Here is a 14,569-nt window from a genome sequence, read left to right as displayed (position 1 = left end):
GTGAAATTCCATTTCCTGTTTAAAGATTATTTAATGCACACAACATCTGAGAATGCACAACAATCCCCATCATTTCAGTCTCTGCATAATATATCGTGGAAAGAATTCCAAAAAGTCAAAAAGGGAACTAATTGGCTACATTTTTTCATAAATATGACATCTGCAATCAGCACTCCAACACACACCATGAGTTATTATAGAAACAAAAATATTGAATTGAGCCTCATACAAGTGTTTGTCAAATCAATGGGGAGTTTTACGAGGAGAGCTGGTGGTAAATCTTTATGGTGAGAGAGGCACACATTCCACAGGAGAGAAATGGAAAGATGGAAAGAGCAGATGAAAATAAGAGGGCAACTGCAAGATCTATTTTCTTAAGAAAATGTGTGAAAATGCCTTTGTGAGCGTCAGCAGCACATAGCAGATGAAACATGGAGCCTCAGCGGCATATTCAGATGAGAGTCATTAATTCATGAGCTCGGGGAGGACAGACAGAGAACCACGAGGCCTGATTGATGAAAAGACATGATTAAACTTTGATCTTTCCTCCATGTGTGAATGTGTTTGAGAGAATCGAAGAAACATAATGAGTATGTATGTTCATGGTTATGTTAAATGACCGATATAGGCCTTGATGTTACGTAATATTAACAGTCAAATACAGTGCATTTGATGTAGTTGACCCAAAAATGTAAATTCTGTCGTCATTTACTCAACCTCATGTCACTCCGAACCTTACAATTGAAAAGAACTCTTTCTATTTTAACATATTTCAAAATTTAATGAATTTTCAGCAACTATTACTCAAGTCTTCAGTGTCAAATGATCCTTCAGAAATAATTCTAATATGCTGATTAGGTGCTCAAGAAAGATTTCTTATTATTATTATCAGTGTTGAAAACAGTTGTGCTGCTTAACACTTTTTTGGAAACCATAATTTCTTTCAGGATTCTTTGATCAATAGAAAGTTCAAAAGAACAGCATTTATTTACATTTAGTCATTTAGCAGACGCTTTTATCCAAAGCGACTTACAAATGAGGACATTAGAAGCAATCAAAACCAACAAAAGAGCAACAACATGCATTTATTTGACAGAAATTTGATGTAACATCAAAAAATTTCTTTAATTTTACTTTTAATCAGTTTAAGGCATCCTTGTTGAAAGAAAGTATTAATTTCTTAAAAAATGTTTTGAACAGTAATGTAACTTCTAATTAAAAATATAAATGAATAGTACTTTACTAGTGTTTCTAGACTTTTGGACCCCACTATTCATTCATAACATTATTAATACTCTTATAATTCATGTGCTGCTGGTCTGTGTCTTCAGTCTGCGTAATGGAAGCACAAATGCACAAATCCAGGCCATAAATCTCCAGTGCACAATGTGTTTCATTTGAAGTTTCAATTCATAGGACCCTAAATTGCAATACATTTCATGAGAAAAAATATGAATGCTCACCCCCATGAGTCATGTGCAATAACACAGTTCTGTTTGTGCATATGACAGCATGGTATAGAGTATATCGAGGGTTGAGAACCAGAAGGGCATAAATGACACTTCATCAACTTTACAGGAGAGCCAAAACTATTTTTTTTACCATAGTTTGATCTGACGTTGTGTACTGATTTCAATGGTTTATAATACAAATTTGTACACTCATGGATGACAATGACTTTTGCCAGTAGAAAGAGCTCATTAAGAGCTTTCATTTGATGTATATATCTCCATTTCACCAAAAATGTCAATTACGCCCTTCTGGTTCTCAACCCTCGATATGATGATCTGAAGGACTGCTCTGCTGGAGGCGTGTGTGAAACTTTCAACTTTCACAACAAAGTGTTTAAGCTGCAGCCTGAGGCTGTTAGGTTTAGTGAAGTGGGTAAAACACACACACACACACACAAACACACAAGCACACACACACACACAAACACACACACAAGCGCACACACACACACACACACACCCTGGGAAAGTGTTTCTACTGACAGTACTGGACAATAAAGGACAGTGTCCCAGACTCTGTGCTGCCAGAGAGATTCTGGATAGAGATCTGGACAGAGGATGTGTATTCTAGATTATGTTTGTGTGCTGAATGGAAACACACAACTACTTGTATTTAGTGAGAGAGAATGCGCAGAGTCCAGACTACTGACTAGTAAAGTTTTGATTATATGTAGACTACAGTTCAAAAGTTTTTTTAAAGACATTATTACCTCAACATTATTACATCAAACCGATTAAAAATTACAATAAAGACATTTATAATGTTACAAAATATTTTAAATCAATGCTGCTCTTTTGAAATTTTTATTTATACATTTTTTTTTAAATGTTTCAGGGTTTCACAAAAACATTAAGCAGTTGCAATTCTAAATAAATTCTTCCTATATTCCAGAATATAAACATTGTGCTTATTCTATTCTATATTATATATAGAATTATATAATACAAATAGAATTTATATTAAATATAGAATTGCCTATGTATATATAGAATATACAATGCAATAACCGATTTTCAAATGCAACAATCGATGCAAGTTTATACACTAATTTTATATTCTCAAATTATGCATTGATGCATTTAACTCAAACAATAATGCAGGCTTTTTTTTTATCTCAGATGGTGCAACCATTTACAGTAAAGTAAATTGTAAATAAAAATTCTTGCCTCTTAAGTGCTGCAGTCATGGGGCCCTGATAAGAATCACAGGACCGTGAATCTCTCTCTGTGTGTATGTGTCAAATAGGACAGAAAAATAAAAAAAAATAAAAACTACAAGCAAGCATGTGTATGTTTGTTCTAGAGATTTAGCTCAGAGTTCAACGGTCCAACAGGAAATGAGAAAAATGGACGGTGAGCACAAAAGAGTTGTAATCAGGAAAGGCAGAGAACCAGAAAAGCAGTAGACGAGTGAGTGAGAGAGAGAGGAGAAAGCAGGACAGGAGTAAAAGAGAAGCATATTTTGCAGGCTGAGGAGGCAGAAAGGATGAGGTGGATGTATGACTGGATTAGGGAGCTCTAAGAATGCAGAGGAAATTAAAAAATGAGCTCAAAATAGAGAAAAATAAAGCACAGGTTTCAGGCTGGATATTTTAGTCTATCCTATGGAGCAGAGGTCACGGGGGTCACCTGTATGATATGTCTGTGATGATGGAAGAATATGGTGGGAAGGAGAACCTTAAAGCTGTGGAGGAGTTCAACTATCACTTAAATAGTTGTTGCTAAGGTGTTCTAGGCGATTGCTTATGACATATTCTGGTCCTTGCCTTAGAAAACACCAAAAATCCTTTGACACTGTAAAAGTGACAAGATATGAGTACAGAAGGTGATACATATTCATTAGTGATACATTTACCTGGTTATGGACTTGTACAAGTGCAAGCTTAACACACATGTCTCAGAGCTATAGTTTAAAAGACACCCAGAAGAAAGAGAAGTCTGTTATGTATGTGGAGGTCTACATACTATCAGAGCTGAAGTGGTGAACTCACACACATGGCCCTTGATGGAAAGCAGCTCTGTGCATCAAAGGGTGAAGATGACCTTGTGTGTGTGTGTGTGTGTGTCAGGAGCATGAAGAAGGCAAGGCAGTGGACCACATTTTGCTCAAGATAAGAATGAAAGATATTGTGTAAGAAAGAAAAAGATAGGAAGAGTGGAAGCTATAGGGACAGATAGAGAGATGGAGAACAGGAAAAATGTACATAAAGTATGTTCACCAGAATGAGGCAGAACAGGCCTCTAACATAGATATGAAACACCATTAAATAACCACAGAAATCAAGGGTATATCAATTATTATGAATGAGAGGAACATGTTTCTCCATCCATACCCATTACCTATGGGAAGTTCACACAGTTTCCAAATAATTCATAGGGCGGAAACGATGAGGCGGCCCCAAATAAGCCAAAAATAAGCCAGAGAATGGATAAATCATCCCTTAATTATTATAATTACAAAATCATAAATGATGCACAAAATCGTAATGTTTTTTTTTAACTAAAAAAAACAAAAAAACAAAACAAACTTTTTCTGGTATTTTAAGAGAATTACACTTCTGTCCATTATAGGGATGCATAATACAACTGTACTATATTGGCTGCCAGCCAACAATCGATTTTCTTTTTTTAAATTATATTGGCTGATATGATATATTTGTTTGTACTGTTCATTTCCATTATTTTACATTTAGAATTCCTTTGCCTTAAATTTAGTATAAAAAAACACCAACAAAAACAATTTAATATCAATTTTTCATAAAAGTATATAATAATGGTGTGACACCTAAATTAATTTGTAGCACTTAAAATGATTCATTTTATTTTAAAGATTTTTTTGACAGTATAGTATAGACCTTTAATGTACCTTAAATGAAAATTAATATCAGCTTGACCGTATTGGCCAGAAATTGAATACTGGTGCATCCCTACATTACAACAGAAGATGGTTTAGATGTAACACAACATCCTGAATAATTAAACAGGACATCGAAAGAGCATCAGAGGGTTATCACCGATAACTAATCATTAACCATCAATACACAAATACACACAGTCATCAAGAACTCAAACAAAGTTAAAGAATATAAAACAAGAAGGATCAAGAGAAAAGATGAAAGAGCTGATGGTAGAGAAGAACCTGGGGGAAACTAGAAAAGGAGAGGGGTATCGGCCCCTGCAGAGAAACAAAGAAGACAGGGAGAGAAAGAAGGAGATAGCAAAAAGACTTGAGAAAGAAAGAGTTAGTGTGATGGAGTGAAGAGCTGAATATAGGGGCTGTTCCCCCTGGCTCAGGCCTTGATTAACACCAGACCTCCAAACAGGAAATGACCCGGCCAACGTCGAGCAACGGGAGGCCTTCCATCTGGAGCCCAGCGCTGCGAAAGACTCGAACACACACATCTGAGCGACCAGAACAAAAGAGCGATAAAAACCAACACTGATTTCACCAAAACCAAAAATGATTAAGAAAGCTCACCATTTTCACTGCTAATTCCTCTCATTACGGCAGCATTAAAATGCCTGCCACAGATAATGAATTCAATTCCACAAGCAGAGAGACGATAGAAACAATGTAAACAGTATTATGTGAGTAGGCTGATTGTTGTTTCTGCTGTTATTCAGAGATTTTAATAAATGTCACAAAAAATCTTTCCTTATTTAAAACGCAAACAAAAGGACAAAAACAGCAAATAATTAAAACAAAAACAAAACAAAAGAAAGCAAAACACAAAAAACAACAAACTAAACAAAAAGCAAAACAAAATAAAAAATAAAGCAAAGCACAAAGCAGAACAAAAAACAAAAAACACAAAAACAAAACGAATCAAAACAGCTATTAGAGGCATAACAATGAACTCAAGAAGATGCAATATTTTGGAGACTGAAAGCACAATTGTTGACATGCAGAGAGATGGAGAGAAGACGGGAGGGAAAAAAGTCGCATCTCTGCAGTGACCCAGACAGAGACAGACATGCACAAGCGCGCGTTAAGGGCAAGCAGGACAGACCCCAAGAGAGGACAAACGGAGCTAGAGAGAGTGTGGTGGATTGTGAGTGAGTAATCTCAACCATTCCCAAAGGAGTGATATGAACAGAAAGAATGTGGACGTGTGTTTGGCTGCATGTAAGACGGCAGGGACTGTCCCCTCGCTCGTGTTTGTCTGTCGAGTACGAGTGACCCCTGCAGCTATGATTACTGTTTAAAGCCTCTTTATGAGCTGCAGGGTTTCCTGTCACAAATAAGTGCTAACTGCATTTATTAGACTTTTACTTCCTTCATGAACATACAGTATTCTCTCTCTCTCTCTCACACACACACACACACACACACACACACACACACACACGTTTGTTTTTGTGAAAAGTGGGGACATCCCATAGGCGTAATGGTTTTTATACTGTACAAACTGTATGTGCTATTGCCCTACACCTAAACTTAGCCCTCACAGGAGACTGTGCATTTCTACTTTCCCCAAAACAACCTCACTCTGTATGATTTATAAGCGTTTTGAAAAGTGGGGACATGGGTCAATGTCCTGAAAAGTCACCTTCACCTTGTAATACCTGTGTCATTATACAAATTTATGTCCTCATTTGTCACACGCGCACACACACAGAGTTAAACTGTTACTGAAATATCCTGCAGGCAAATTGTGATCGGATGATAGGATGATATGAGTGGTGAAATCCTCCAATCAGTAAGCTTGTCTGGTTGTGCTTCCTGTCCTGAGCTGAGGAGTGTTTCATTTCCTTTAATTAAAGAAGAGATTTTTAATTTCCTTCAAATTAAAGCATGGCTGCTAATTTCCTCTGCAGAAACCAGTTTGTACAAACCGCTACTGTCATTATGTGTGTGTGTGTATACTCTATGTGTGTGTATATTTTGAGTATTGCTCAATTAGGTGAACTGATAAAAATTCCCAAATAATTCTTCAAGTAAATGTTCAGTAATAAAATAAAAATAGCAACAATTTATAACCAGTAGAACAAATGAGAAGCAAAATAAATAAAAACCATAAAATTCATTGTACTGAAAGAGCTATAAACTACAAAAGTAATCAAATTTAAACTACAACTATAAATTGTATTATTGCATGATTATTAAATAAATATTTTGTTGTTAATGTTGTTTTTTGACTAATGTCAATGACATTCACACAAATCTGAATTTTGTCTTGCATAAGGGTTGAATATGGATACATAAGGAACACATCATTAGATTAAATGATATCTGATAGCTCACCAAAACAAACCTACACATCCACTCTACTGTATGAGGCCACACTCATATCTCTCATCTCCAGAGAGACCTCCCAACACGATCCCTGCTGCCTATGGTTCCCACAATGACTGGTGAAAGATATAGAAACAAATAATCTCAACAATTGTTTTTTTTCTGTCATGTACTATGTGAATGTGTAAGTGCAGATGCAGTTGCACTAGTGTGTGTATTTGGTTTTAACGTGTATTTGTGAAGTATGAAACACTCCTGGCTGAAAGGATGAAGTGGGATTTAAGTTTTCTTCCTGTATATATTGCAGTTAAATCACTGTGAAAGAGAGATTATGTGCATGTGTTTATGCGCTGGGACACATTCAGGTCAAGCATGACACTTCTACATGTACTGTACAGAGTTGAGCGTGCATACTGTATGTGTTTACTTCTGTTTTGACTGCTTTCCAAAATATGTCTGTTTGTATTTGTGACCCTGGACCACAAAACCAGTCTTAAATGTCAATTTTTCGAAATGGAGATTTATACATCATACGAAAGCTCAATAGATAAGCGTCTTTCCATTGATGTATGGTTTTTGTTAGGATCAGACAATATTTGGCCGAGATACAACTATTTGAAAATCTGTAATCTGAGGTGCAAAAAAAAAAAATCTAAATATTGAGAAAATCGCCTTTAAAGTTGTCCAAATTAAGTTCTTAGCAATGCATATTACTAATTAAAAATTAAGTTTTGATATATTTACGGTATGAAATTTTCAAATTATCTTCATGGAACATGATCTTTACTTAATATCCTAATGATTTTTGGCATAAAATAAAAAATTATAATTTTGACCCATTCAATATATTTTTGGCTATTGCTACAAATATACCCCAGTGACTTAAGACTGGTTTTGTGGTCCAAGGTCACAATTATGAATTATACATGTGTGCATTTATAAGTGTATTAATAATTCTGCTGACAGATACTTTGTTTCTCTGCCTCAACATAACACACAGAAAAAGCTGGCACATATCTAGAAGGATCATTCATAATGAATGATGAATCTATGATATTATTGGAAATCATCCTACACAAAAGCTAAACCTTATAACACTGATAAAAATTCAGCAATATTGAAATTTTGGCAAGATACTGATAGGCCAGTAATTTATTTAATGTTATTGTCAGATATTTTTTAACAGCTATTCATTATTAAGTTGTTAAATTAACAATTTCCTTCAGCAGTGTAAACAGTGTCAGTAAAAATAATAAATTAAAGCAATCTCTTAAATTTTTTTTTTTTTTTTTTTTTGCATTTTGGGCATTTTTTGTCAATTTTTATTAACAGTGACCATTTCAATCACTTTCTTAATAAAATTTCCTATCAATGCTACTGTTCTACAAAGAGTCAAAATGTAACAAATGACTCCATCTTTGAATCATGCTGTATAAGTATTATTTTTTTCAACCCCTCCCCTTCAACCACCTATTAGAGACACCTTTTCATAATCCAAAGAGTTCTCAATGGATAAAATCACTGATATAAAATAACACATCCTGCATAACTTGGAAATACCGACATGGGCTGCAACCAATTCTTTATGCTGACTTTAAACCTTGACGTGGCCAGCAGACATTAATATCATTCAATATCATAAATCATAAACCATAACAAAGAACAGACCCTTTTATATTTCTATTACTCTTCACTGTTCAAAGCACCGAGCCATTCTGATCTAATCAGGTCTGTGATTCATGTGTTATCCATCAGCTCCTAATTCAGACAATACCGCTCTATAAACAGTCTTCAAAGTTTTATTTATTGATGGGGCTCGTCCAGTTCTATAAACAGACACAGTAGCACACCATCACACTGTTTTCAGAAAGTCAACACCTCCGCCAATAACATTCTCTGTTTCACACAAAACCATCTGAGGCCATCCAATTACATTAGGCTTTTCAGCTCAACAGGGAGCCTCTTTATCCAATAATATTTCTTGTTTAATAGCAGTAGTGATAGTTCAGGTACCACATGTGGATTTGGCTGTGAATAACTCAGAACTTGTTTCCTATGATGCAAGACTGAAATGGCAACATTTTTCTAGATAAACAGACTTGTGCTTTAATTAAAAGCAGAGACAAACACCCACTCACACACAACATAGGTTACTGACAACAATTAGAGCCAGATTTAGAGTCAGACACATTTTCATTCACATTCTACAGGAGTGAGAACACTCCCCTGTCTCGTTTTCTATCCATCCTCTAGTGAATTCATCCCTTTCTCAGTTCTGATCTACTCCTCAACCTCTCACTGTTTGCAGGAACTTTACAGCCTCACCTCTGACTCTCCACCCGCTGCTCTGTGAAGCCACAAGGCTTCAGTGATGACAGCGCTGAACTCCAATAACATCATAATAACATGCCGCAGCAAACACCCCTGCACTGCTGTACATCAAACTCACAGAAGAAACAAAGTAGAGACTGCCATCTCAAGCACAATATGTCATTTTACAGACCGATAGATGGATAAGCAGACAATCATTAGGTCATTTGGTTAAAAAAAACTATTGATTTATTCATTTGAGTCCCTGCACAGCCCTTTTTTAGTAGCAATAATGAAAACATATAATATTAATTACAATAATCATTTAACAATAATACATATTTACATTTTTACATTTAACAGTACAACATTTAATATTTTGTTAGGCTGCAGTTTTTTCAGATTTCTAGTTTTGTGAAGAAATAAATAATCAAATCATCTGAAGATAAAATGATATAATGATGGATGGATGGAATGACAGACAGTTGGACAGACGGAAGACAGCTAGATAATATAAATAAATAAAAAATAAATAACTAGGTAAATATATAAGATAGGTAAATAGAATGACAGAACGATAGGTAGAATGAAAGAGAATGATAAACAAATGAAAGAGCGACAGATAGAATGCCAGAATGATAAATAGAATGATAGAGTAATAGCTAGAACGATGGAGATATAGAATAGATAGACAGACAGACAGAAAATATTCATGTTTGTGTGGGTGAGTTTCTTTCTCGGCTGATTTTCTGCGGATTTAAGATGAGAGTTCGAGCAGAGTGGTTCCCATGCTGACAAGGGCTGAGTTCATGTGTGTGTGTGTGTGTGTGTGTGTGTGTGCGTAAGAGGCTCGTTCCCATAGCGACCAGGTTTCAAGTCGAGCCTGCTTTCCATTCTGACCAATTTAATTGAGCCGAATGTCACAATCAATATATATTTCACTGAACACATGCACGGCACTCGTACAAGAATACCAGCCACAGCTGCACGTTCTTTCATTGTTAAATAATTTGATTGTTACACTGATGATGAAAACATATGGCAGAAGTTTCATCACACGTGCGTCCAGGCACACACGTAAATGTTCATACGCTCAAAAACTCCTTTAAAACCTACAAATGACTGTCAATAAGCAGTCATAGATTTTCCTGGACACACCTGGTGTGCATTGGCACTGTAACTGGCAGTCCTGTGTTTAAATGAAAGAGCCATACACTTTAAAAGACAGAGAGAGGGAACGAGGGGCCCCTCAGCTGAACAGAGCAGGAAGTTAGCAAGAGCTAAAGCATTCTTCATAAATGCAAGAGAAGAACAGAAAGACAAGAATGAAAGAACAAGGAGAAGAAAGTTAATATTCATTCTAATATTATATTAATATGAACTTTTAATGCATAAAATATTGTTACAGAAGCAAAGCATTCTTCATTAAAGCGAGATAAGAAAAGAAAGACAAGAATGAAAGATGAAGGAGCAGAGAAAAAGTGAATGCATATATAATTTTAATCCATATAATATAAATAATATAATATAATATAATAAAAGTGAATTTAGGCATCACAGATTCATAATATACAGCATAAAATTGTGTGTTATTAAATTATGATAAATTATTATTAGTATAGTTATTATTATATAAGTGTTAGAATGACAGCAAACAATGTAAATGTAAAAATAATTAATTATTTTTATAGTATTATATAAATATACATAAAATAAATAAAAAACTAAAATGATATATATGTATATATATATATATATATATAGTATTATTTATTTATGTATTTATTTATTTATTATGTGGTATTTAATTATTATTGCTAAATTAATATTATTAATATAATTATTATTACATAAGTGTTAGGATGACCACAATCTACACACACACACTTTATAAAATTTACTATTAAATAAATAATACTATATAATATCATGGCTTTATTTCCTAATGGAACTTGAAGTTCAAGAAAGCATATGTTCATGTATACTCAAGTTACAACATATTTTCCAACAATCGCAATGCTGCATCATGCCAGCTTGTTCCTTTCTGAACCCCACAGGTACGGAAACATTCATAAAACCTAAAAACCCTGATTCCAACCACACTGACACACACACACACACACACAGATTTGAAACGACACGGTAAAGATGGAGGACCACATGCCAGTCTGACCACTGCGGCAAAGCATCTATATTACACGCTTTTGAAGGCTGCGCTGATGGCGACTCTCTCAGGGTGTGTCCACCAGCCTAATAGGCACTTTGAATTTCACTTTAGTACAACATCAAATCACCGCAGGAGTAAAACAACCTTATATACACACACTTAAACAAAAACAGAGCAGAGCGCTCAAGGATGTAAAAGTTGAACTTGTAGTCATGTTTCAAAAGATGACCGGCACACACTCTTTCAAGAAACCTCCATGTAACCTTGAATACACAACATTATGTAGACGGTAAGAAAAAATTACTAAGAAACTAAAGCCTGGGAATGAGTTGGTTTAAAGGGCAGCGAGTGTACAGAGTTCATTCCTGCCATCACAAATCAGGCCGAATCAGGTTTACAGGCTGTCATATGGGCCACAGATTCAGATGGCTTCCATCAGCTGTCACCAAACCGAGAGCAAGAGCATGAAAAAAAGAGAAAAAAGGGAAAGGAGAACGTTTGAGGAAAAAGTAAATCAAAGATTTGAATCTTTTACTTTGGAAGTGGATTCCACCCTAAAAACGAGCAGTGTGTTAGCGTGTGTGTGTGACTGATGGGGTGTGAGGGTGGTGAGTGCGTATTCCTGAGGACAAAAGAAGACAGAAGGCAGAGGTGTTTCCCTACATTCATCTTAACTCGATCACTTTACCGTCTCCATCCATTTCATGTAATCCTGGCTTCTCTCTGACCCAGTTCTCATTCATCTTTTCTCTCACTCTGCCTCCAACGTAACACACAGCACTGTAAATGACGGACAACAACCTGACACATGTTCCATGTTCCAAAACCTACTGAGCTGCCAACAGAGGGAGAATTTTAAGGCATCAGAGCCGTAATCTCAGCTGATGTTCCAATGTCAAATGTTCCAATAATTTTAGCCAAATTCTAAGTCATACACAATGTCAGAAACACTTTTTGAGAAAAAAAAAGCAATCATTAAATTAATAATTAATAAACTTCTATTTCATTCGATACAAAAAAGTAAAGACATAAATAATATCTTGAAACTATTTTAACTAATATTTGTTTTTAGTTTAGCAGCAAGACAATTAATCATCTTTTACCAGCCCGAATGTTTACCCACTAGGCAACATCCCTATTTCTCGAGTTATTAGGTAAATGCTTTCACTCTGTGGTGTGATATTAAAATGATCAAATTCATGTGTACACTACTGTTTGGGTTGCTAAGATTTTCTTTTTGAAAACAGACATTTATGCAGTATTTGACTTATTTGATGAAAGATACAGTAATATTGTGAAATATTATTGAAATTTAAAATGTCTGTTTTCCATTTTAATATAGTTTAAAATGTATTACTGTGACAGCAAAGCCGAATTTTCAGCAGCCATTATTTATTTTTATTTTATTTCTTTCTTTCAATTTTAAAGCTGCATATTCCATGGTATTCTCGTGAACGCATGAGGAAGACAGACATGGAAGAGAGGCAATTATTGAATAAAGTTGTTATTTGAATAAATGGATAGAGAGTCTGACTTGTAACCTGAAGGTTGAGGGTTCGAGTCTCAGGTCCGGCAGGGATTGTGGGGGGAGTGAATGTCCAGCGCTCTCTCCACCCTCAATACCACGACTGAGGTGAGACTCTTGAGCAAGGCACCAAACCCCCAACTGCTCCCTGGGCGCCGCAGCATTGGCTGCCCACTGCTCCGGGTGTGTGTTCACGGTGTGTGTGTGTGCACTTGGATGGGTTAAATGCAGGGCACAAATTCCAAGTATGGAACACCATACTTGGCCACACGTCACATCCTTACTTTTTTTTCCTTCCTATTTTTGTTTTCTTTGAGCACAGAAAGTATTCTCGTAGCTTCATAAAATTAAGGTTGAACCACTGATGTCACATGGACTACTTTAACGATGTCCTTATACCTTTCTGAGCCTTGAATGTGTCAGTTGTGTTGCTATCTATGCAGGGTCATAAAACTCTCGGATTTCATCAAAAATATCTTAATTTGTATTCTGAAGATGAACAAAGGTCTTACAGGTTTGGAACGACATGAGGGTGAATAATTAAAGACAGAATCCTTTTTGGGTGAACTATCCCTTTAAGTTGTCCAATCTTTAATAAAACTGATACGGTACCAATAAATTGTGCATCCCCTACAAATACCGCAGTACATGTAGATGTACAATAATATGTATATTATCTCTCAATAATATGAGCTCACAGAATTTACATGCATAAAACAATTAGCAAAATGCTGCATGTCATACCTCAGGACATGTCCAAAGGTTATACTATCCATGTGTGTGTCATGAGACATAGAATGATTCCAACTTATAGCGGCTTGGGCGAATGGGGCTGGTTTGTCAGAGTCCTTTTACAGGCAAGCAGTGCTGTTCTTGTTCCACTGATGTATGTAGTTGTGAAGTGGAGAGCTCAGAGCAGCTGTGCAGCAGTTGTGCTGGTGGTTGTTTTAATGTTGTTTAAATGTTTCAGCACTAATCACTAGTGTGCTACACTGAGATTGGGCTTGACAGCTTCATGAAAAGTATCTTTGTAATGTGGAAACTTAGTGACAATAATGTGACAGTATATCATTAGTAATCTACCCTTCCCATCAACCCACAACGTTTCTACACATTACTGCTTTATTCTAAGGGTACTGGAATCATGTTGAACAAGTATTCAACCACTTACCCGTGATCTCCTGCAGCAGACGGCTTAATGAGGTCTGCCGGGTGAGTCGGAGTGTCAGCGCACCAATCAACTCATTTTCCACCTTCTCAACATGTTTTTCTTCATCAGTACCACCCGGACATGCTTCCTTGGCCATAGAGTACACATAGACCAGCAGCACCAGAAGATCATCCACACTCAGCTCACTAGAGTCAGAACCTGTTCCAGACTCACTGGACTTTATGAGGGGAAGAAGTTGTTTCAGAACCTCTGCCAGGTCCGAATCCCCCAAGGCCTGCAGAACAGAGACAAGACATTCATCAGCACTATTAAGACTATTAAAAATAAAGCATTGCATCTATCAAACTACAGCTGTGACATATATCCAGCAGGAATTACAAAGTTCTGCTATAGTTATTTCCATGACATGATCAATCATTATGTCAGAGACCTCCACCGCAGGTTTTTCCAATTCTGCGTATGTTAAATTCTTTAGAAAATCAGGTCTGAAGGGAGCAATTACTCGTTCTGACCATGAACTAATACCTAATTCGTAAAAATTACTGAGCAAATTTGTGGATGAGATAGCAAAAATATCTTTTAAAGCTGAAGAGCATACATTTTTCGTTAAAACATTTTCTCACATCACAGCATAATATGAAACAATAAG

At 35.9% G+C, this 14,569-nt stretch overlaps 1 protein-coding gene across 1 annotated transcript in view; it reads right to left on the bottom strand.

The window, feature by feature from the left end:
• LOC306843827 (sec1 family domain-containing protein 2-like) overlaps positions 1-14,569 on the bottom strand; it is a 114,277-nt gene that overhangs the window by 45,587 nt on the left and 54,121 nt on the right. The window contains exon 5 of the mRNA XM_079375510.1: positions 13,921-14,194. Coding sequence (XP_079231636.1) covers positions 13,921-14,194 — 274 coding nt within the window. The remainder of the gene's footprint in view (positions 1-13,920; positions 14,195-14,569) is intronic.

This window comes from Barbus barbus, assembly GCF_936440315.1.
Source record: "Barbus barbus genome assembly, chromosome: 24".
In the NCBI taxonomy this organism is placed as follows: domain Eukaryota; kingdom Metazoa; phylum Chordata; class Actinopteri; order Cypriniformes; family Cyprinidae; genus Barbus; species Barbus barbus.
This window is presented reverse-complemented; position numbering and strand designations above follow the sequence as displayed.